The following is a 25,204-nucleotide window of genomic DNA, read 5'->3' as shown; positions in this document are numbered from 1 at the left end:
TTTTATAAAGAATATCTCTTTGGATTTGAGACTTTAGTCTTTGCAACTTTACAGATCTTCTTTATGCACCAAGAGCTTGTAACACTCCAAAGAGAAAGGAAAAATTGAAATCGCATCATATGACCCCTTTAAGCAAGAAGTCCAGGAAATCATCTATAAAGGAAGTAAACAGTGCCATGTACCTGGGTGGGTTTAAAAGTGGAAATGTGAGCCTCATATTTTTTGTTAAAGCACTTCTTCCTTGTGTGTTAATTAAACTGTAAAGTTGTCTAAATTGAATATTGTTTTTCTTTGTTCTGCAATCTTGTTCCTGGGTTTACTGGCTTTACATTGTCATGTAATATTGTTAAGGTTTTTGTGAGACAATACTTCCCTCAATTTGCCTATCAATTGTTAAATCCTAATCAATCAATGTCCAAAGATTATGCTAGAAGTTTACACATAAAAAATAGGATATCATGATACTTTTATCTTGAAAAGACAATAACAATAAAAAGAAACTAGTACAACAGAAATGCATACGTGATTGATCTTATTTATGGAAAAACATCAAATGGGACACAAATTGAAAACAGGTACTGAATTACTTACAATGAGAGTAGATATGATTTGTGAGGTGACGAGCCAAAAAGCCTTTGAGCAATGCTCTGGAAACAGACAACAGGCGAGCAGCTTTATAAAAGTTACCGCGGACAGAAGCCCCTGTGAAAGAAAAAAAAGAAAACAACATATCATCAGTGCACACTACAAAACATGTGGCAGACTTTTAAATATATGACCTAAGGCTGTCATTCAATTAAATAATGATGGTTAATCATTACTAGTTCATTTATAAGCAAAGAAAACTAAGTAATAGATCTTAATGTGATTATTAGTTTCAGTAATTTGTTTGAATGACATTTATAGCTTAATTTATGCAACAACAAAGACAGATTCTATTTCTCAGATTGCATCAAAACCAGAGGCGTCATGCCCATTCAAAGTGAGGGGGCACGTGCCAGCAACGGTCTGAAACATCAAAGTGCCGCAAGAGCTATAGAGAACAGGCGGCTCCTTGCGGTACTTTGATGTCATACACCGATCGGTCTGTGCAGCGCCGCTTCAAATCCAACGCGCCTATGACCAATGGTTGAACGCGCCAAATGGTTCACCCAATTTGTTCAAAACGTGCATTAAGAAATGAAATGCTGCTGTGTGTTGCTCGGAGACAGAGACGAAGACGAACAGTTCTGCTTTGTCTTTATATTTTCGTTGGCAAAATTTAACAAAACAGACAACATTGTGTCTAAAATAACACAATATTAACTTCTTACTTACTGAACTGTTATATAAGATCAGTATCACATTTGCACACGTGTGATATTGCACTTAGCCTATTGCTCGTGTGATATTGCTTAACTATCTGATGTAAATATGAGACAAAAACTCAAACGGGCATTTTTGCCCCATATCTTGAATTTTAGGGACATTCTAACTACGTTCTCTAGGCTCAAGCAGTGAGTTGTTGCCCTGCCTCATATTTGTCATCAATCAGCTGTATGAAATGTCAGATGACCCACATAGGTCTGGGGCGGGGCAAGTGCGTTAATAATTTTAACATGTTATTTTTTTATTTTATAATTAATTTATCTAATTAACGCGTTAAATTACCAGCCCTAATTATTACATATAACAATAAGCACTATGACACTACAAGAATCTTACAGTGCAGTGGCCTCCTTCAATCTTTGCTGGCACAAGCCCCTCTCTGAGCATCAGCAGTAATAGATGGAACTGCTCTTGAGAACAGCTGAACACCAGCTGATTTAGCAGCTCCTTTACTGGCCCCTCCAGCTTCTTCACTTCTGACAACGACATCCACGTTCCTGTTGAAATGATTGACAGACTGTTTACAGAGCAGGCAGAGGGTTTACAAAAATTGGGGAATCAATTTACTCAAATCAAGCCAATGTTTCGAAAAGTTTTAGGATACTGTACCTGACAGCAGCGCATGGATACTCTGCAAAATCTTAATATGGAGTTCTTCAAGATCTGTCACTTTGGTCTTTTCCGCTGCCATGTAGAATGCAGAGAGATAGTGAATTGATGAAATGAGGAAGTCCATAGGGTGAGGTACTGAGCTGAGTTCCTTTAAGATCTGCTGGCAAAAGCTTCGGTAGAACGCCATGTGGGATATTTTCTCCTGCCTGTCATTTTCAGAGATTGAGGCTATTTCTAGTTCACTCCTGATCATGACTGTTACCATTTCAACAGAAAATGACTGGCTCTGCCTACTTCCCTTGCACATCAGCACAGCCTGTATGGCTGGCTCCATGACAGAAGTGGCCTTCTCTAACAAATGAGTCAGAGTCTGATCCAGCTGTTTGTTCTTGCCGAGACTTGTGATCATTTATTTGCAAAGTGTGCTTAAAGTTACCAGATGGAGTTGTAGTGAGCAGAGATCCCCTACATCTACAGCCAGAACTCCTGCGGTGAGGTTACTTTCAACTATGAAGGAGGTAAACTTCTCCAGATTGAGGCACATGCTGCTCTTCCTGTTGATTATAAGCTGAATTAGGGACTGAATGAAGTCTTGAACTGACTGAAGGAAAGACAACCAGATCAGGCCATCCAGATCCTTGAAGAGCCCCTTGCTACTCCGAGAGAAGAGGGATGTCATAGCTGCCTCCAAGAGATTACTTCCATGAACAACTTTCAGGATCATTTGAGAGTTTTTAACTACAAGGAGAGATGCCATAACACTAAAAAGCTCTTTGAGCAATCCAATAGATGCAGAGAGATCAATGCTTTCATCACACTGAACGCAAGAAGTCAGTGTGAACAAGTTCTGAATAGTCTTCAGAGGACACTGCATTTCCATTCAGGATACTTGTGACTTTGAGTAGCTGCTGTAAGCGATCTACCTGTGTCTTAGATAGAGGTATGGAAGATCTCATTTTGACAGTCTAACATCTCCTGTCCAATGGCTTTCAGTCTCTTCATGTTTGTTTCTTCATGTTCAACTCCAACTATTTCCACACAAGGTTTCAAAAACGAAGGACTGATTAACTGAACATGTGATGAGCCAAGCAGTCCAAAAACTGCCTTGATGATGCACTTTATCACTGCAGAGAAAATCTCAGGGAGCTCACAAAGAACAAGACTCTTGAGTAATTGCCTGGATATTAAACCCTTTAACGGCCTGCTCGACCAAATGGTTGAGCACATTTTGAGTCACTATATTTTATTGAGAGGAGTACCTGATTCTCCATAAGACTTTCTACTGACCTGTTTTTAACAGTAAAGTTCTGTCAATCGCATTTGCAGACTTTTACCCCGGATTATCACCCCGTCCGAGAAGAGGTAGCTGGTGACAGTTCTTTTGAGTCCCTGGATGAAGATGATGCTCCCTCAACAAGCACATCCTCTACAATGCTTCCATGTAAGAAAAGAAAAGGAAAACACACTCTAAAAACTGTGTCCTTGAAGGACCAAGAGGATACCTACACTACACAGCATTGCTGGTTTACAAAGAAATGTTAATTTATCTAAAAAAATAAAGAAAAAAAAATCCTGTTGCACTACCACACTTGACGGCGTGTTTCTTGAATCATAAAAGCCTAAAATGCCATTATATTACTATTTTTTGCTTTTTTTTATTTTTATTTTTTTATTTTTGAATGCAGAAAGAATGTAATGTCTTTGGTTTTGTTACTTTTAGTTATTTGTGTTATTTATTTTTGTTTATTGTTAAAAACAAGAAAACATAATTTCCTGTGTTAAAATGAAAACCTGAAGTCAGAGTGTCAATCAACAGCACTTGTCACAACACTTCTTCTAACATGGATGTCAGAAACAAAGAAATCACTCCTGCCATGTGAACTGTTCTTGGTGAAATTTTGCAAGGTAAGCATATTGTTTTTGACATATTACACTGTAAGAGCCCTAACTTTACAAAATTATGTCACTTGGTGCCATGAAAATTTTTTTTGTATGTTTTTAATAATTTTTAAAAAACGTGCTCAACCAAACGGAAATAAAGAAGATTCAATATACAAAACTATTTTATTTTGATTATGTTTTTAAATAAATTAGTATTATAGATCATATTTTCTGATTTTCATAGTATGTGAATGAATTCCGGTATTTTTACCATAAAGTGACATATCAACCATTTAGTAGAGGCCAATATTTAAAAAATTATGGGATGTGTTGAAAAAAAATACATTAGTGTGGTAACTAGCGGCATAAGGAGATAAGAAATGCAAACAAAATTATTTTCAAATGCCTTTTTCTTGGTGGGGCAGTTAAAGGGTTAAGGATACAGAGATCCCAGTGTTCTCCAAATTGCTTCCAGAGGCATCCAAACTCTGAAGCAAAGACTTCAATATGCATTCTGCAAAAACAGATGTGTCATTTGCTTCGAGATAAGGGGCAATTAATGGAAGGTTGGAGGTAACAAGAAACCAGTGGGCTGCCATGTAAGTGTTGGCATTAACAGTACAAAATTGAAAGTCCCAGATCTGGTTGGTGTCAAGCATCATTGAAAGTTCTTGCCTGTTTAAAATAAACTGAGCCATTTTCTGCATCTTTGATGCATCTGATGTTTCAGTAGATGGCTTGAGCAAGTGTATCTTCAGCTTGTGGAGTGCAAGGAGATTCTATAATAATTTACTAAGTGGACTGTCCATGTCCCTTAATGTCAGGGCTTTGTCCACTAAAGCGCCACTCTGTGAGGCAGCTGGTGATGCGTACTTAGAACAGTGAATCTGGAAGTGCGTATCCACCTCAACCCAAGTATGAGTAAGCAGAAGGGTCACCTCTTGGACCTTCTCCATCCAAGGACCTTCAATGACAAGGTTCTGCTTCAACAGGTCTTCACGACCTTCAACATCTCCATCATAAGATTCTGAGTCTTCTTCACGATTGGCACTGGGGTGCTGTTATCCAGGGTTTTGAAACTGAAGAGTACAGCGTAGAGGAGCAAACTCAAAGAAAACACTTTCAGCGCCAAATCCGATGTTTCATCTTTGATGTGGGGGAGAAGATAGCACTGCATCTTTTTTAAAATGAGCCAACAGATCTCAAGATTCTGGCTCGGAGGATTGTCTAGCAAACACTGACTCAGGGCCTTTTGTATCATTTCGGGCAACAACGGCGGTCTCAATTCAGCTGCTGCAGGCCGACACACTACATCAAGTAGCTCTTCTATAAGTTTAGGCAGCTGTCGGAGTTTGGCATAAGTCTGCAAGATGGCAGACACAAGTGCTTCTCTAGCTTTCCTAACACGTACTTCCATATGTCTGCATCAACCCACACAGCTGAAAGGAGCTCATCTAAATCTGGCTCCAGGATATGGTGATTCAGTGTGAGCAGAGCTCTGAGACAGCGGTACCAAGCTGGGATGCCCACCTGTGTATTGTTAAATAATAGGTGAACCAGTTTCCTGTATAAATTTAATTGCACCTCTCTGTGTTGAATTCTGTCCGCAGCCACATTATAGATATCACCAGCCAAACAGGAATTCAGGAGGTTCTCCAGAGCTAATAAAGCAATACCCCAGTTTGATGCACTAAATTTCTCATCAATATCCAAAGCAGTAATGAGTTTAGCCATGAGGTGGAAGATTACTTCCTTGTTCTCTCCCCTTTACAAAATGAATCTAGGGCAAATTTAAATAGCAGGGTGAGAGAGTTTGATTTAACAGCATAAAATAAAGCCTCTTCTTCTTCGTTAGCTCCTTGGACATTAAGTTTCAAAAGGACCATACTGACGGGGCCTTGCAAGCCCTTTCCCGCGTGGCTCTTTTTGGCCCCAGCTTTATCCTCCGATGATAAAACGTCTTCCTTGTAGGAGAGCAAATGATCAGAGATGAAGAGCACTGACTGAAGAACAGCATCCACTTTGCTCCGGATTTCCTTGCTCAGATGCTGACGAATCTTGACGTCATCCTTCTCAGTCCATACTCTAGTGTTCAGTAAGTGTCTGAGCAGGAGGAGAGGATGAAGAAGGTGTGCCGTTACCTAGGAGAACACTCGGTTGGAGTTTGCCTGCTGTTTCTGCACTGTTAGGTAGGTGCTGAGAACAAAAAGGAGAACCTCAAAGACTTTGAGAGAGAGAGAGGCCGCTCACACTTCTGCTGCCTGAGCTTGCAGCTGCATGCTGGACAAGCCACAGAGTCGACACAAGAGCTCCACTAACAACTCATACTTAGCAGTGTAGGTCACAGAAAGCACTGGGGAGGTCAAGATGCCATGGCAACAGCTCAGAATTGTGTGGAAACTGACAGATTTGAGTCCTGAAGAACAGTCCAAAATCCTTTCATTGATGATCTAGGATAAAATAAAACAAATGATGAATCCAGTGTTCATTTTCACATAGTTGTTTTTTTTGTGACAAAAAAGTCCTTAAAATTTAGTCAATATTTCTTCATGCCATATTCATTCATTTTAGTCAGTTTTACTCTGTAAAACTATTCAACCAAATATTCAAAAAATGTATGTTCATTTTTAATGTATCAACATTTAACAAAAACAACATTTAAAGACTGTCCTTGTTTTAAATAGTACATTAGAGTATTGTTATACATTATTGTGAAATCTTTACGTTTTGGTTATTCGGTGTCTGTGTCTTAGCGCATTGTAATAAAAACGCATTAAAAACGTGACCTTCATTTTGAATTTATTCGGGTTATTTGAAACAACCATTCTAAATCTTTCATTTAAAAAAAAGAGTTACCACATTGTTGTGGTAGTATTTTTTTCTCATCATATTTTTATCAAAAGAACGTTTTAGATAAAAGTCTATAATAGTCATCAGGATATGCATTGTATTTGTTAAAGTTGACAAAAACAGAAAACCTTTACTAATATGCAAGTAATTTTTATTAAATTAACATAATAGACTAAATTAAAGAGACTTAGAAATGAGAATAAAACAAGCAGAAATTAATTATTATTTTAAAAAATAGTGATGCTATTATTATATTTAATCAGTACAAGTGAAATTTCATGTTTGAGTCCAAGTGAAATTCTTGCAAAACTGAAGTACTAGTAAATACCTGTGCTAGTGTGAGGCGAAGGCTAATGGTTTTTCCCTGACTCAGCACATTATGAAGCTTCCTGCTGTGAAGAATATCATCAAGGTAGGCCCATAAACCCTCCACCACCTCCGAGGGTACATCCACTTTCTTATTGTAAAAACAATTGAGGGCATGACTTGTCCCGTCAAACAGAACCTTTGTTAGGGAAAGAGGCATCAATGTTTGAAAAACATACATTTAAAAATATTACAATAAATTTGCTACATACTGTATATCAAGTTAAAAAGTAACATTTTATACTCAAAAATATGCAGACTGAGTCTATATTTCAATCAGATACATTACCTGCTCTTTATTAGGAAGAAAGCACTGTGTTGATATCCATGCAAATCGAGCAAGTTTCAGTTTTTCTGGCCAGGGTGTGCGAGGGCTTTTCAGTTTCAGATGGATGTCAGAGTAAATGGCAGCCATATCTAAATATCTTTATGTCTAAAGGAACAAGACAGAGATTATCATTCTGTTTACACATTTTTAGACCAATTAAATGTTAATAGAAGGTTGAAATTAGAGGTGGACAGACAATCAGTTTGACCAATATTTTTTTCAACCAATATTCACACCATGCAACTTGTATGTCATCCAATAAATGGCACTATTTGGTAGTATGATGAAAAGAACCCAACAACAGTATTTACACGTAACTTATTTTATATATAGTTTGAATAAATTACTAAACTTTTGAAATAACAGCCATGAGGTTCTTTAGGTGAGAAATCTGTAGTTTTGAATATGAAAATACATTATCGTCCATCTCGACCACAAAACTATCAAGCATTTTGTTATACTGTAATGCTATAAACAACAACAATAGCATAATAAAAATTATTTACTGCTATTAATATTATTTTCTTCTTATTAATATTGTTATTACATGGCTAACTATTATGCAAACGAATCTGAATAGAGAGAGAACACTAGTCTTTCATAAACACATCCATTTTCCACGTCAAAAGTCACATAAAATCATGCTAAAGTAATCTCTCTCTGATTGTAAATTATTTTAAGCACACTAGCAGATGTCTGGCAGCCCTGGCGAACTACATCGAAACAATCTCAGAAAGCGTGCTAACGTTAGATTTTATTGAATAAAACGGACCGTAATATAACAAATGTTATAGTAGGCCATTTTCTGATAAAATGAGATAAACTTTCAGAATACTTACAATCTCATCACACACGTGTTGTCGCTGCGGAGTCTGCAAAGACTTCTACCCTCTTCACTTTAACACCAGACAGTAATAATCTTCTTCTTCTTTTGTGTTTTATTGGCGGTTGGCAAACCAACTAATAGGTGCATTACCGCCACCGACTGGACTGGAGTGTGGATCAAGATTTATGCAATATATATGATGGGTACAGTAATAATCGAGGATGGAATAAACATATAAAACTGGCTTTGTAAAAACAAAACAAAACAAATAAAAAAAATGTAGACATGTGGATTGCGTCAGGAGCTATTATCAGTAATGTTTAGAACGGCGTCTTGCTAACATGTAGGTATAAATTACCTTGTGACCAAAGTAACCATGGCATTACAGCAAGTTACGCATGATAATGAAATCATGTCTAAAAGTCGAAATGTCGGTTACCCTTAATAGAGACTGAATGATGAACAGATATCAAGTAAATCGATGTAACACTTGCTTAACAAGTGGTAGGTTGATTAAACTTTTTGACTTATCCTGTCTGAGAAAGGTCTCGTTAGAGATCATAGAATTAAATAAGTAGATTTCGCATTAGCTGCGGTGTTTGCAGGTCCGCCATATTGGAAAGGTCAATGTCAACCCGTAAGATATTATGTGCAACAGGCAGCATTTTTACAACATTAGGTTTATCATAAATGCTGACCATTTCTGCGTATTGTAATAGATATAAATGTCAACATAAAACTGAGTATTAATTAGGTAAACGCTATCTGTAAATAATACAGATAATCATAAACATGGTCCGATTTATTTAAAGCTTCAGTTTTAAAGCAATGGACATAAAGGTCATAAATGAATCTAGCAACCTGTAAACATTCACACTATTTGTTACAAAATCATAATAAATAGAATCATTAATTATTTATTTCAGAATATATAAACAATGTATTAAAACATTAAACCTGGTTAATTATTTACGGTAATACTCCTAAGGAGTGAACGGCCATTGAACAAAAAGAAGAAGAAGAAGAATTATTTACTTCAAACCGTGTTGACCTTTCCAAGATGGCGGCGCTATTGACCAAACCAATGCGACACCTCCATGTTAACATCTATGACAGAGATCGTCCACGTCCATTGCTGTAGTAGCACTTCGCTTCCTCGAAAGTCAAGGAAATCGCCGGGGTCACCATGTTATTCCTATTTTATTTTAAAACACTCCAAATGCCACTTTTCTGTCACTGGAACAATAACTGACTTTGTGTTGAGTAAAGACCGACAGATGTCGTGCAGCAGGTTTTTGTGACAGGGCGCTGCCGGTGAACGCTCTGGGCGTGTGTGAAGATAACGCAACCAAGGGCTGGATGTGTAAACTGTCAGGAACAGATAATGCTCAGTAACCGTCGACCCTGGGCTGCAACAAGTCAGTCTTTTTAACAGAGCCCAGTGGCATGTAGTCAAGAGTGTGTCCAGATACTCCACTGCTTACAGCACCGCTCGATACATTGGTCATCTGACTTTATACAGTAAGTTTCGGCAGATAATGACTAGGTAAGAGACGTAAACTTTGTTTTGGTCGTCTTCTTCTCCAAATGTATGGGACAATGTTGCGAATGACACGATTTACTGTACGGAAACTGCAACAATGTAACATCGCCTGCTGTCGGTCAGATACATTGTATCATTTGCCTAATCGGACCTCAAGAACACAGTGGAAAAGGCAAGTGTGCAAGAACGGATCATTTGATGTCCTTGTGTCACCCGTCTGTAAGGGAAGGAACATGTCCTGGCTCTCTTGTCTCAGAACCAGAGGGTTGTTTCTACCCAAGAGAGTGTGGACACACTCCAGACACACGGTTGCTCTCTATAGCACATCTACGGACTCCAAACAAACCGCAAAGTCTGTGGTAAATCAGGAGAGTAAAGTTAAAACCTCAGAAACCCCGTTACGTGTTCCCTCAGAAGATGTCAAGTTGCTGCAGCTGGCGTACCCTCAGCGATGGAGACTGACAGGCAAGTCAAACTGTGCTCATGTTCTGTATTTACTTAGTATTATTGAAGGCACTTGATTGGTTTTGACTGTTTTCCGAGATTAATCCAAATGTAGAGTTTAACATCCCTTAAAAAATGTACAACGATACCTTTACAAAGATATATATCGAATATCATATATATCAGATGGTAGCACTTTATAGCAAAATATGTATGCTGCAATGTAACTGTTAACTTAATATTAGTCACAAGTGTCAAAATATTAGTTATTAGAGCTACTCTGTAAATGTTGTAAATATTAGAATTTTTTTAAATAAATATAAAAAAGAAAATTTGTAAATGAAATATCCACTTGTGCAAATGTACCTTTTGTAAATGTATAATATTTCGCAAATGGCCTTCTGAATGTCCTCACAGCTGCCGTGGGGTTTTTGGTGATCTCCAGCTCTGTCACTATGTCTGCACCATTTTTTCTGGGAAAAGTGATCGACACAATCTACACTAGCCCCCCAGAGGACTTCACCTCCTCCCTTACTTCCCTCTGTATCATGCTAACAGGGGTCTTCCTCTGCGGGGGTGCTGCAAATGCTGCTCGTGTTTACCTCATGCAAATCTCAGGTGAAATCTCAATGCACCTGAAACAATAAAAGATTTGTAGTGCAGCAGGGACTTGTTTTGGGGAGAATTTGTTGGCTTACACGACCATTCAAAAGTTTGGGGTCAATAAGATTTTTATTTTATTATTATTATTTAAAGATATTAATACGTTTAATCAGCAAGGACGCATTAAATTAATCAAAAGTGAAAGTAAAGACATTTATGATGTTACAAAAGATTTCAATTTCAAATAAATGCTGTTCTTTCCTCAGAATCCTGAAAAAAATGTATCTCAGTTTCCACAAAAATATTAAGCAACACAACTCTTTTCATCACTGGTAATAATAAGACATGTTTCTTGAAATTAGCATATTAGAATGATTTCTGAAGGATCATGTGACACTCTTGATTGAAAATTCAACTTTGCCATCACAGGAATAAATTACATTTGAAATAACACAGGAATTCATTTAAATGTAAAAATGGAAAATAGTTATTTTAAATTGTAATAATATTTCAAAATATTACTGTTTTACTGTATTTATTAATCAAATAAATAAAGTCTGGTGAGTATAAGAATCTTTCAAAAAATTCCAAAAAGTTTTTATCAACCCCAAGCTTTTGAATAGTACCATATGTATTTCCTGATTGAATTTATTTGTTTTGTAAAGCTTGGGCCTAGTTTAGTCTCATTAAATCCATAAATTAGAATAATTTCATCTGATTCTTTGTGTTGACCAGCATGCATTTCTGTGCTTGCTGTCTAAAAAGCCTTTCTCGACTTTCACAGGGCAACAGATTGTGCGAAAGTTACGTGAATCCCTTTTCTCCTCGATTCTGATGCAGGAGGTGGGATTCTTTGATAAGACCCGAACTGGTGAGCTCATTAACCGTCTTTCGGCAGACACGACCATCGTCGGGCACTGCCTCACTGACAACCTGTCTGGTGGCCTGCGTTCCCTTGCCCAGGCAGGGGCCGGAGTTGGCATGATGGTGAGATGCTTGTGATAGTTTGACATTTCAGCAGCTTATTCCCTTTACGAATATCACATTTTAACCACATTTTCTAAAGAATATTCTGAAGGAAATGTGAAAAGTGCACATGCCACAATTTTGCTTACATAAAAAAACCTGACTCTTATTACTTCCTGATGTGTTTCTAAAAACAGAAGATACAATAATGCAGTGATTCTTATGTCGATGCACTTTGATTTCTTTTAATGTTTCCTCATGGAACTTTACAGTATATGTCTCATGTTTGAACTTTAGAATGCATCTACATGAATCACTCACTAATTCAATTCTTGGACTTTCTCTTTCTCCTTCTCAGTTATATGTGTCACCTAGTCTGGCAGGTTTTGTGCTGATGGTTGTTCCTCCTATTGCCTGCCTGGCTGTAATTTTTGGTAAATTTTTACGATCCATATCAAGGCGCACACAGGATGCGTTGGCAGAGGCCACACAGGTAAGAGGTCATGTTTACTTTTAATGGGGCTTTATTGCATGTTTTATTGATGTGCAATAAAAAAAAATAGGTATGGAAGTAAGCCTTGGACAGTTATCATTTGATTGCTGAATTCATTGCTCTATTGTAAGCATAAATAAGTGCCTAGTAGCCAAAGGATCATTTTACTCTATAGCTGCTCTGCATCTCCTAGTTGGCAGAAGAGAGGATCAGCAACATACGGACAGTCCGGGCTTTTGGAAAAGAGCTGACGGAGGTGCAGAAGTACTCGGAAAAGGTTGACCATATTTTTGAACTGGCTAAGAAAGAGGCTGTGCTTTCTGCTGGATTCTATGGAGTGGTGAGATACTGAATTGTTGTAGAAATATTTAAGTTTTGTGAATGATTATAGGTAATGATTATCATAATCAGTAAGCCAGTTTAAGATCCTTGTCTAGTACAGTACCTCTCTAGTTATGCTCTGATGTTTTCATTTCTTTCACAGACAGGACTGAGTGGAAATATCATCATCTTGAGTGTGTTGTATAAAGGAGGTCTGCTGATGGCCAGTGAGGCCATGACCATTGGGCAGCTCTCCTCTTTTCTAATGTATGCCTTCTGGGTGGGCATCAGCATCGCAGGTGAGGATGTTAGCTCAGAGAAACTGAATATACACTACTGTTCAAAAGTTTGGGGTCAGTTTGATTTTTTTTTTAAATAAATTAATATTTTGTTGCAAGAACACATTAAATTGATCAAAAATTACAGTAAACACATGTATACTGTTAAACAAAGATTTATTTTTCAAATAAATGCTGCTTTTTAAACTTTCTATTTATCAAAGAATCCTGAAAAAATGTTTAGCAGTTTCCACAAAAATATTAAGCGGCACAATGTTGTCAATGTTAGGGATGTCATACTGGTATATAAACTTGCAACAAAACCAGTATTACTGGTAACGCCGGGCTTGGACGCCTTCACTTTCACCTTTAAATTTAGTGTCATCATTTACAAGAAAAGATTGTCTGTTGCACTTACATCTTTACATCTTTCACTTTATAAGACTAAAATGAATGCCTGAAAATAGATTAATTATTATTCTTAATGAAAAGCTCAACAGCAAAACAGTACAATGGCAAACTAGCTTATGTAACGTTTATTAAAGGGATAGTTCACCTTAAGTTGCTGGTCCCCATTGACTTCCATGATATGGAAAACAAAAACACTATGCAACACAATGGGGACCAGCAACTGAAGGTGAACTATCCCTTTAACAAAAACAAAGGTGAGGCATGGCATACACCACATGCTTTATTATATAATGACTAATAAATTACAAAAAAAATTAAATTAGCAAACACTGTAGAACTAAATAAATAAAAAACAAATAAAAAAGCCTCCCACAATGTAGCATAACATCAGTGGCCTGTCGCATGAAGCTAGCTGAACAAACTCTTAAGTTTCAGAGTAGGTTTCGAGTTGACAAAGCCAAACAAATCCAAACTGGTTCCAGTACCTGTACTGTAACTAAATCAAATTACACTTGAAATACATTTTTTCCAAAGATGCTTTCCGTCATTTTAGGTAGTGCTGATGTATTGTCAAGTGTTCGTTTTTCTAATAAGTTTTAATTAGGGTCTGCGGGAGTTTGGGTGGGGCTTTGATACCATGGCTCCACCTCACGATCACTACTGCTCAGACTCTGGCTCCAAATTACGTCATTTTCTCAAGATGACAGCGGCCATACTGAGAATGTTTTGGCTTTACTTTTCTATAGTGGAAGGAATTGGAGATGCGTCATGCAGATTTATGCTACAAGCTTTTGTAGAATTGTACAGTAAGAAAGTTATTTCCCTTAACCAGGAAATTAACGTTCTTAGAATTGACAAGACAGTTGACCCTGAGAGGTCAAGTAAATATCTACAGCGGATCTAAATATTCATAATTAATTATAACTAGTTATGATTAATTATGCATATTTCCTCATAAGCTGATTCGTTACAGTCGTCTATCTTTTTTTACAGTCTATGGTCCCAAGGCATGCTTTATAATTTTTGTAGTCAGTGTGCAACATGAGAGTAGACAAAGAATAGGTTTCTTTCAACACGGTTCTGGGATTTGGGGGTTGAGCATCTCAACACTGGGCCTTATTCATAGGTAGAAACCAGTTGCTGTATTAGCTGTAATTATTGCCCTGTGTAGAAGTTTTTAAAGTACAACTTGTCATTTTTCTGTGGATTAATTTTAAGGTTTCAGCTCATTCTACTCAGAATTGATGAAGGGGCTTGGTGCTGGTACTCGTCTATGGGAACTCATGGACAGAAAGCCTGAATTTCCTCTCAATGGTAAAAATAATTTCCTAAAATAACACCTAAAATGCACATTAGTTCCTATGAAAAACTGTTTAACTTTTCATATGTGAACAGCAGTGCTGTAATTATTTTTTTGTTCTTTTTTCTTCTTTAGAGGGACTTGTGTTAAAACCAGAGCAGTTAAAAGGAGAACTGGACTTTTGTAATGTGTGTTTTGCTTACCCAACGAGGAAGGATTCACCCATCTTCCAAGATCTAAATCTGTCTGTGCCAGCGGGGTCAGTAATGGCAGTAGTGGGATCCAGTGGTTCAGGCAAATCCACACTGGTGTCACTGTTGCTCCGGCTCTATGATCCTGATTCAGGTGAGTACTGAAAGTAAGTATCTAATGGAAAATGTTGATACTTTGTATGTTGATAGGTAAGATATAACAGCAGTGAAAATGTATATATAAATGTGTAGTTTTGATTCAAATGCAGGTGTGGTCACTGTTGATGGCTGGGATATACGAGACTTGAATCCTTATTGGCTGAGGAGTCACATCGGTACTGTAAGCCAGGTAAGAAACGCCACCAGCAAAAAGAAAATCAGACAATCTCCTGCCTCCATTTTACTTATTTCTGTGTGTGAATTTGTTTGTTGTAGGAGCCAGTTCTTTTCTCCTGCTCTATTGCTGAGAACATCGCTTATGGGGCGGCTGACCCAAGTCGGGTCACAGTAGAGGACATCTACAGGGCAGCGCAGATAGCCAATGCTCATGACTTCATCCAGGAATTCCCTAAGGGCTATGATACAGTGGTAGGAGAGAAGGGGGTATTGCTGTCAGGTATGAATAAACCTCTGATACTTCAGTAAAATTCATGTCTGTAACAGGACAAATTTGTCTGTTTGTAATTCACCCGACAATTTATGCATAACTACATTGATTTGTGGAACAGGTGGACAAAAACAAAGAGTCGCTATAGCACGAGCCCTGCTGAAGGTAATCTGTCCTCTATAGTATTTTACTGAATTTTAAATATTTGTTGTTTACCAAAGGAACACTGAATATCTTCTCATGCTTTTCACAGAATCCAAAGATACTGTTATTGGATGAAGCCACAAGGTGAAATGTTGTTTGAATACTTCAACTTCTAAATTAACTTAAAATTTACTTAAAAATAAATTTAACTAATAGATTAGCAGTAGCATACCATTTAAAAAATGAACATTTTAAAACTGTAGAGATCTTCTGAAATAACTTTCTAAATTCCTAAATGGGTAATTTCCTACTGTCTCTTACTTTTTATATAGTATTAGCAAATACATTTTAATGAAAACAAAATACATAGAAATAAAAGCTAGATTTTAAGTCGTTATTCTTATATATATATATATATATATATATCATCTTTGAAAATGATCACAACTTTTAAAAATAGTTTTACTATAATCTCATATATTTCACTATATATTTAACATATATTTAGAGTCTTTTTCCATTTCTAAAATAATTAACGACTCCAAAAAAAAAAATTTGTCTTCATGACATCATCATCATTTCAGGGTCGTTGAAAGACAAGTCAAAGACTCGACTTTATCATGTTTCATTAATAGTACAGTACTATACGATCTTTACATGTCAACCTTGTTGCCATGATTTTGTACATAAGAACTTATCATTAAAAATTACCTTTAGCACCAGGCTTGTAATCAACTTGTCGAATGCTCAAACTTGTCTAACTCTCAACCTATTCATTAATTAATTAATTTTTCCTTCATTAATTTATCCTGAGATGTACAATGCAGTTTACTTTTTTTTTTTTTTTTTACTTTCACATTAACATTGCTTTATGTTTGAAATCTTTAAAAATAGAAACCACATTTTCAAACCACAAAATGCATCTGTTTCTAGAGTTATGGCTTATGACATGATTAGAATAACTATATAATAAGACTTGCCCTGGTCTCTGTTTCAGTGCTCTGGATGCAGAGAATGAGTTTCTGGTACAGGAGGCATTAGAGAGGCTGATGCACGGTCGCACCGTGTTGATCATCGCTCACCGTCTCTCCACCATCCAGAGCGCAGATGCCGTGGCTGTGCTGGACCAGCACCGCGTGATGGAGATCGGCAGCCACGCCAAGCTCCTTGCCAACGGCCAGGGGCTCTTCCGCAAGCTGATGGAGAAGCAGGCCTTCCTGCAGGCCAAACAGAAACAGGCTCTCTTTAAATAGGAGTAATTTAAAGACAACAGAGTGAGCGCACATAAATTCAAACATGTTTAAAGGTTTTACAATATGTTTGATTGCGTTTTAAGCACTCTGAAATGACTAAGACTGAAATGTAGCTATTTATCATAAACTGCCAAGTAACTGGAAACCAGTTGTATACTGATCATTGTTAATTACAATGGCAGACAGTCACAGCATACATGCTGCGGACATGATTTAATACTCACCCGAGTTACAAAAAACACTGCTTTTTAAATAGTTTTATGCTTTCATAGCCCAAGAAAAACATTAATGTATTTTTAAAAAAAAGCTTTGGAAAAGCTTGAAAGGGATATGAGGTTGATTTGAAATATAAGACTACGTTACTTGATACTACTGCTACTATTACTTGTAATAAATCATGTCAGTCCTTTATTAAGGAACAGGTAATAATCAGTTTATTTAAGTGTACCTAGGCCTTAGTCATGAAACACGAGCAGAATTAATTTCTTTGTAAACTGTACATAAAACCATTCCTAAGTAAACTTGCATTTGATTCAATGGGAAAATTTACACAAGAATGGTTTATGAAAACATAAATTCATTTCATGTACACGAGTTCATTCAGCATATGTTTCATAAGTAATATGGATAATGAAGTATTTTGTGAGGGTGATTACAGAAACAATGGTGCGCATGGGCGTAGCTTGTGGGGGGGCCAGGGGGGCCTGGCTCCCCCATAGCGATTTAAGAATTTTACTAAATATTTATTTATAAAGTTTTCTCTATGAAGTAAAAATTTATATAATGCAGTTAATAATACATGTAAAAGTGAATACGTAAAAGTAAATACATTTTAAATTGTTATTGTAAGTAAATTAATAAATCAAAACAAACTTTTTTTTTAATTTTTTTTTTATTTATTTTTTTAATCAAAACAAACTTAAGGTCTCCCTCAATCTCATTTGCGTAAGAATTGTCACGTGGCGAATCTGCATTTTGGTGGATAATAGACTTAACGGTAATGCTTGCCTGTTGTGGCGAATAAAATGATGTGTAGATTTACTATAGCAAAACTAAAATGTGTTTAAAAGTACGTCTGACCAAATCCACCGGTTCGGTTTGGCCCCCCCAAACTCAAACGTCAAGCTACGCCTTGGTGCGTCTGTCCTTTCTTATCACCTTTGGTAATGACACAGATGTCAGTGAATCGTGCCTAGATCATAAACCGCAAAGCTTTTACTGGGATGTAATCCAACTCCAACCCAGTTACAGTGCCATTGTTATTTGTCAGAAGGAGCACCTGTATGGACCATTGTAAAAGAAAAAAGGATAGATATTATTGTCTCAGTTGTATTTGAGAACAGACACTATGACAGAGGTATTTTAATGTAACTTTTACTTAACCTATATATTTGGATAAGATGAAATCTATTCCGAATTTTAGACAATTTTAATATTTAGTGTGGTAACTTATTAGGTTTCAGTTTGTGAAATGTATATGTTTGGCTGTTGTTTGTTTATTTTCTATTGTTTTATCTGCACTCTTAATAAATTACCTTGAAACATTGATTACTTAAAACACTGCCCTGTCCACATGCCTGTCTTTAAGAACATATAAATGAGTTTAGTTGCCAAAAGAGGGTGCTGTTCACAGTTGAAAATAAATTACTATGTATTTTGGAATCCAAGAGTGACAGCAATAGTGGATTAAACGAAATAGGTAAAAACTCTCAAACAGAATTCGATCTACTATGGCAAAGTACTGTTGATGCAAGCGACATACTACTGTAATCTATAGTCTGTCTCAAATAGTTATGGTCACTACATTGGTATGAATTTTACTACACCTAAATAGTAAAGTGGATTGATTAATTGCCCAAATTGTATCCCTCTCTTAACCTCAGAAACTGAGTCTCCAGCTCTGATTAAGTTGAAGCAGGGAAATTGTAGCTCAGATTGTTTTGTTTGCTGAAGCAGTAAACTGCTTACCCTCAGTGACTGCATACAGCCTTCACTGACTCACTCAGCTCAACATAAGCTCAAGGGCCAACTATGGCAGGATATCTGCTTGCACAGAGACGGGCCTCTTTTGAGTAAAGTATGCAGAGCAGCCACACACCTCCCTGCACTGGAGAGGAAAAAAAAGAATCACAATCAGCATTTTTTGTGTTTTACAATAAAAATATCTATAAAAATCCTTAAAACTAAATAGATGTATTTGAGAAACAAAACAGCATATAAAAACTTTTCTTATTTCTTATTTTAAAACTTAGATTTTCCGAGAATATACACTATAGAGGTCAGAGAAAAATAACAAAAAATAAATAAAAATACCTATCAAGTTATCAATGAAACGAAATAAAATGTGTACAATATTAAGTATACTTATAAGCTTATATCAGCAGTTCAATTCACTTATATTGACTTAATTTATGATTATTGCAAATATGTTTGGCCGGAGAGGTGTTTTCAACATCATTCGCGACAATGAGTCACCTATTAGCTTGTAAAAAACAGCTAACAATTAATACAACTGTTGATACTGTTGAGATTTACTGATGAGATACTGTTTTGCTTTACCAACACTGCGCAAACTATATGAAAATAATGCGATCAAATATTGGTTGTGCACAAATCTCTAAACGTGCTATTTTACAATTGACAGAAATATACTACGAACCACTATGTGGGACAAGGCTGGTAGCAACATCAGTTCCGCCCCCACACCGGGCCTGGAATGATGACTATCAAACCATAAAAGGACAGTCATGCTAACTACGAACCTGGAGACAGTGGGAGACACGCCGCTTCACTAGGAAGTCACCCCTCGCTTACACTGCTAGGGCCTAATATGGTTGAAGGATGGGGAAAACTCCAACTGAACACATGTCACTTATACACATGTCCTCAATAGTGCGCATGGGGACAAACACGAAGAGTATATAAGGTTTTCATGGGCCGGTCAGTCCGTGACTGGATCCATCCGCGGCTGTGTTCTGCACTGAGCTTCATCAGAGAAAGGTAAGACAACTGCATTAGACCCATGCGCTACTAGTGTAGTTTCGTGGACAAGGCGACTTACCTATTATATTTGAAGACAAAGTCTACAAGTTACAGATAAAGAGTTCGCTATAAGTTATAAGATAACCTAGCAAAAGTATGTTTTCATTATATTCATATCATAATTTCTATATTTTGAAGTTGTCACTGGCAGTGTTGATAATTTGTATACTTAATGTGACAGCATGTAAGAATCATATATTAGAAAATAAATTTGTACTTCTATAAAATATTAGAAATATCACGATTCTAAGGGCTATATAGATTTATGACAAAATGCTAACTTAAAATGTTACATTCTCACTACACTCTCTTGCTCAATGGTTATTGATTTGGATTGATTGGTTGCAGTATAGCTTTACCCTTGTACACTAAAAAAAAGTCAACCAAACTTAAACATTTAATTGTAATTGTTGCCTTAAATTAAAATAAATAAGTTAATTCGCTAAATCATAATTGCAGCTATTATTTGCTCTTTTAAACATTTAGAATTTCATTACTGATTAATAAAATAAAGCTAAAAACTCTGACTTAGAAAATGAGACATGAAACTGACTCATAAAACTCATGAAATAAAGTTCATGAAAACATTTTTGCAGTGTATAAATTGATCAGTGCATTGTAGAATCACTTAATTCAATTAATCTTTTTGCATAAAGTTGCATCCAATCCAGTATTTGTCAATCTAGTTAGAAATTGTAACTATTTTACAAGTTATGTATGATTTTATAAGAATTCATATGATGTGATTCATACGGAAACATACGATTTTTATAAATAAAGCATGGCGGTCAACCCCTAAAACTAACCATCAGTGGATGTAAGCAGATTGTACTAAAATCTGTGATTGAAATTGTACGAATTCATAAAATTAGCCACCAATTCACTAAAAAAGTTAGAAACTGCTATGACTGTGTGCTGATATGTTCCTCATTAGACTCCATCAAGATGTGTGACGACGACGAGACTACCGCCCTTGTGTGTGACAACGGTTCAGGCCTGGTCAAGGCTGGCTTTGCCGGTGATGATGCCCCCAGAACTGTCTTCCCCTCCATCGTTGGTCGCCCCCGTCACCAGGTTTGTTCAGCTGCATTTTGGCCTTTGTAAATATCATTCATAAGCATAAGCTACTGCAACATTTAAATATTGTGACATTAAAAATACCCATTTTTTCCTCCAGGGTGTCATGGTGGGTATGGGTCAGAAGGACTCATAGGTAGGAGATGAAGCTCAGAGCAAGAGGGGTATCCTCACTTTGAAGTACCCCATTGAGCATGGTATTATTACCAACTGGGACGATATGGAGAAGATCTGGCACCACACCTTCTACAACGAGCTCCGCGTCGCCCCTGAGGAGCACCCAACTCTGCTGACTGAGGCCCCTCTTAACCCCAAGGCTAACCGTGAGAAAATGACCCAGATCATGTTTGAGACCTTCAACGTCCCAGCCATGTATGTGGCCATTCAGGCTGTGCTGTCCCTGTATGCTTCTGGCCGTACCACTGGTGAGACAATTATTTTAACATTAACCACTCACATTAATCATATATGTTGAAGATCTGATTTACAAATAATTTTATTGTATATAACAAAATGTGCTAATTTTTTCTGACCCATTTTTTCTATATTTTAGGTATTGTGCTGGACTCTGGTGATGGTGTGTCCCACAATGTCCCCATCTATGAGGGTTACGCTCTGCCCCACGCCATCATGCGTCTGGATTTGGCTGGTCGCGATCTGACCGACTACCTCATGAAGATCCTGACCGAGCGTGGTTATTCTTTCGTCACAACTGGTAGGAAAATGCAGTTTGACAATTTCTGTGTTGTATTCTTCTGTTTATCTCAACAGCTCAGAATTTTTCTTCAGATGTGTCTTTCGATTAATTTTTGTTACATTTGTTTAGGGATACACAATATTTCAGTACCATAATGGTTATTGGCCAAAGTTTTTTTTTTTTTTTATTGTATCAGTCATTGTATTGGATATACACTACCGTTCAAAGTTTGGGGTCATTGAGTTTTTTTTATTTTTTTGAAGAAATTAATAGTTTTACTGTTTTTGCTATATTTTTGATTAAATAAATACATCTGTGGTGACCATAGGAGACTTCTTTCAAAAACACTTATCTATACCAAACTTTTGAATGGTAGAGTATATCGGCTAATATTGGATAATTGTGCATGCTCAATTCTCCTGTTTTTTTTTTTTATAAAACACTTAGAGTTAACCTTTAATAATTTAATAACACCTTTTGGCTTGTCAGTATCTGCCAGAATTTTATTATGGTGCATCCATTTGTTATTTGTTCTGCTATGTTAGAAACAACTGACTTACTTAAAACTCTTTATAGCTGAGCGTGAGATTGTCCGTGACATCAAGGAGAAGCTGTGCTACGTGGCTCTGGACTTTGAGAATGAGATGGCCACTGCCGCCTCTTCCTCTTCCCTGGAGAAGAGCTACGAGTTGCCCGACGGCCAGGTCATCACCATTGGTAACGAGCGTTTCCGTTGTCCAGAGACCCTCTTCCAGCCTTCTTTCATTGGTGCGTAAAGACAAACACTATTATAAAGTGCTGAATTTTCCATACAGCTCTTAGTTTTATTAATAAGGTGTTTCTAAACAGGTATGGAGTCTGCTGGAATCCATGAGACCGCCTACAACAGCATCATGAAGTGCGACATTGACATCAGGAAGGACCTGTATGCCAACAATGTCTTGTCAGGTGGTACCACCATGTACCCAGGTATTGCTGATCGTATGCAGAAGGAGATCACTGCCTTGGCCCCCAGCACAATGAAGATCAAGGTAATGCATATGTGGTTATCCTTTAACATGGTCCCACTCTCCACAATGCATCACTAACCTGTTCATGTGTCTCCTTATACTGACAGATCATTGCCCCACCTGAGCGTAAATACTCTGTATGGATCGGTGGCTCCATCTTGGCTTCCCTGTCCACCTTCCAGCAGATGTGGATCACCAAGCAGGAATACGATGAGGCAGGCCCCAGCATTGTTCACCGCAAGTGCTTCTAAATCCATCATCTGCATCTATTTACTGTGGAATATGCAATAATGGAGAATACATTCATCATTATGGGACAGCTTTGGTACAAATTTATTTTGTACCCATGTGTTACTTGATGAACATACCCTGGATTACCAAGCAGGAACACGATGAGGCAGGCCCCAGCATTGTCCAAACAAACACAATCAAGATCCAGAAGACCATTATACCATGTTATCTATCACAAGACTGTAATTTGTACATAAATAGTCATTAATTTATTGAAGTCCATTATTTGGTATTTGGCTTTTGTGCCATGTTTGTGTTAATAAATTGTTTGACTTGACTGCATAGTGCATACCATAATGATCTAGAGTGTTGCTGCAAAGGAAAATAGGAAATTCCTAGTTAGAAAAAGTAAGTTCCACTACGGTAATTATTTTCTAATTACATATAGCTAATACAGTCAAATTCTCAGCGGAGTTTGCTTAGTGCTCAAATTATTTATGTTTTTGAAAATTGAAGTCATCAGATGGTCACACATGCTCATTTAACCCTTCCAATATTCCTGAAAATAATGAAAGTTGACCTCCGTCTGACCTCACTGTAATGTGCTACATTTGCTTCCCGGGAAAACCAGGGTGAGATCCTGACCAATCAAATAGAATAAATAATTAAACTATAATAATAATAATAATAAAAACAATTTCTTTAAAATTATTAACTTTTTTTCAAGCACTGACACAATTTATTTCAGAATTTCACAAGTCATAAAACTAAAATGTGCATAGTTTAAATTCCTTGAGGTCAAAGGTGACTCTTTGGGGTGGTTTTAAACAAATAACTTGTTTTAGTTTTGTGAAAAAAGATTTTGATGTGATCTGGTTTAGCCATGTGAGTTGCTAATCAGCAATATTGCAAAAGCACCACAGACAGATAGATAGACAAACAGATAGATAGACAGATAGATAGATAGACAGACAGATAGATAGACAGAGAGACAGATAGTATGTTCGTGAGCCTATTTAGCGCAGTGTAACGTGTTTTGGTTTTGACAGTTCGAAACGCTGTTCAAAAGTTATAAATAGTTATATATTATAATTAAAAAATACCTTTAAGCCCCCTCAACCTTTTCCTTTGAACTCCTTTTGGGAGGTCAAGCTTTAACCGTAGACAACACCTGTTGATGTCTTCTCGTGATCTGCAGCGCCTTTAATTACCACAGGGCGGAGCTACAACCGTGTTTTACAAAGCAAGCTTGACGTCTGCAGACAACAAGCGCCATCTATTTCCCTCGTCACTGCCTAAATCAAAACGGTAAGTAAATAGATTATCAAAAAAAACAAAAAAAAACCCGGCTCAGATTAGTGTTGACAGGTGTTTATGCGTTTACTTGCCTCCGCTCACTGCCTGCTGTCACATGAACATTCGCTTTAAACACTAGTCGACGTAGTAATGCAGCGTTAACCAGGTAGTCACAAATTAGTGTGGTGTGGGGACTTTAATGCCCACAGTACGATATGGGGTAGTGTAAAGAATGATCAAAATGGAAATATTATAGAAGATATGCTGGAGTGGAGCAGGTTAGTGTGTTTGAATAATGGTAAAGCAACAAGGTTTGATGTTGCACGCGGTCACTAGTCTGCGATAGATTTAACTCTAGTTTCAGATGAATTGGCTAGGAAATGCACATGGGAAGTGTTGGAACACAGTACTATAGGAAGTGATCACTTCCCAATTTGTTGTAAAATAGGATTAGAAGTGGAACAGATAGAGATAAACAAAATTCTTAGATGGAAGTTTAAAACTGCTAACTGGGAGAAATTCAAAGAGATGTGTGAAATAAGAATGCTAGAAATGGAAGAAATACATGATAATATAGAGGAATATAGTGAACAGTTAGTTAAAATTTTATATAGTACAGCAAAAGAAGTAATTGGAAAAAAAGAAGGAATAAAAGGAAAGAAAACAGTACCTTGGTGGACAGACAAATGCAGCGATGCTATTAGAATTAGGAACAGAATGCTTAGGAGGGTCAGGAGGTCCTTTTTCTTTGATGACCTGATCAATTATAAGAGAGCACAGGCAGCTGTAAGGAAAGTTATCCGTGCATGTAAAAGAGATTATTGGAGAAAATTCTGTGATAATATTGGAGGAAAAATAGAAGTTAGTGAAATATGGGGTATGATTAGGCGGATGGGAGGAATACAAAAATATAACAATATACCAAGTTTAATAAGTGAAGAAAGACCAATAATAACGGATACGGAAAAAGCAGAAGTGTTGGCACAATCTTTTGTCAAAGTGCACAGCAACAGAAATATTTCTGATGGAATGAGAAGATCCAGAGAACTTTTAATAAAAGAGAATC

General features: G+C 37.0%; 2 protein-coding genes and 2 pseudogenes across 3 annotated transcripts in view; 3 read left to right on the top strand and 1 right to left on the bottom strand.

Annotated features, from left to right (window-relative positions):
- The window catches only part of LOC107743533 (unhealthy ribosome biogenesis protein 2 homolog), a 15,882-nt pseudogene extending 7,574 nt beyond the window's left edge, over positions 1-8,308 (bottom strand).
- Positions 8,309-9,318: 1,010 nt separating this feature from the next.
- LOC107743532 (ATP-binding cassette sub-family B member 10, mitochondrial-like) lies at positions 9,319-17,450 on the top strand. The gene is made up of 13 exons (XM_016556800.1): positions 9,319-10,239; positions 10,636-10,836; positions 11,606-11,808; positions 12,146-12,280; positions 12,474-12,620; positions 12,765-12,900; positions 14,509-14,604; positions 14,726-14,935; positions 15,051-15,130; positions 15,217-15,397; positions 15,510-15,553; positions 15,642-15,676; positions 16,530-17,450. Exons 1-13 carry the CDS (start codon positions 9,819-9,821, stop codon positions 16,783-16,785), a joined length of 2,145 nt encoding a protein of 714 aa, XP_016412286.1. The 5' UTR covers positions 9,319-9,818; the 3' UTR covers positions 16,786-17,450.
- A 2,039-nt stretch (positions 17,451-19,489) lies between these two features.
- LOC107743529 (actin, alpha skeletal muscle 2-like) lies at positions 19,490-23,067 on the top strand (annotated as a pseudogene).
- A 911-nt stretch (positions 23,068-23,978) lies between these two features.
- The window catches only part of LOC107743530 (centriole, cilia and spindle-associated protein-like), a 7,011-nt gene continuing 5,785 nt past the window's right edge, over positions 23,979-25,204 (top strand). The window contains exon 1 of one of the 2 annotated variants that reach the window (XM_016556796.1): positions 23,979-24,150. The gene's annotated coding sequence lies outside the window, so the exon portion shown is untranslated. The remainder of the gene's footprint in view (positions 24,151-25,204) is intronic. The other variant, XM_016556794.1, reaches the window with a different exon arrangement.

Source organism: Sinocyclocheilus rhinocerous, unplaced genomic scaffold, assembly GCF_001515625.1.
Source record: "Sinocyclocheilus rhinocerous isolate Xijiao unplaced genomic scaffold, SAMN03320098_v1.1 scaffold677, whole genome shotgun sequence".
In the NCBI taxonomy this organism is placed as follows: domain Eukaryota; kingdom Metazoa; phylum Chordata; class Actinopteri; order Cypriniformes; family Cyprinidae; genus Sinocyclocheilus; species Sinocyclocheilus rhinocerous.
This window is presented reverse-complemented; position numbering and strand designations above follow the sequence as displayed.

Coding starts and splice junctions, on each gene's coding strand:
- LOC107743532 (XM_016556800.1), top strand. CDS start 9,819: ATGTATGGGACAATGTTGCGAATGACACGATTTACTGTACGGAAACTG. Junction 12,281..12,473: donor CGTTGGCAGAGGCCACACAG/GTAAGAGGTCAT, acceptor TGCATCTCCTAG/TTGGCAGAAGAGAGGATCAG. Junction 15,398..15,509: donor GAAGGGGGTATTGCTGTCAG/GTATGAATAAAC, acceptor TTTGTGGAACAG/GTGGACAAAAACAAAGAGTC.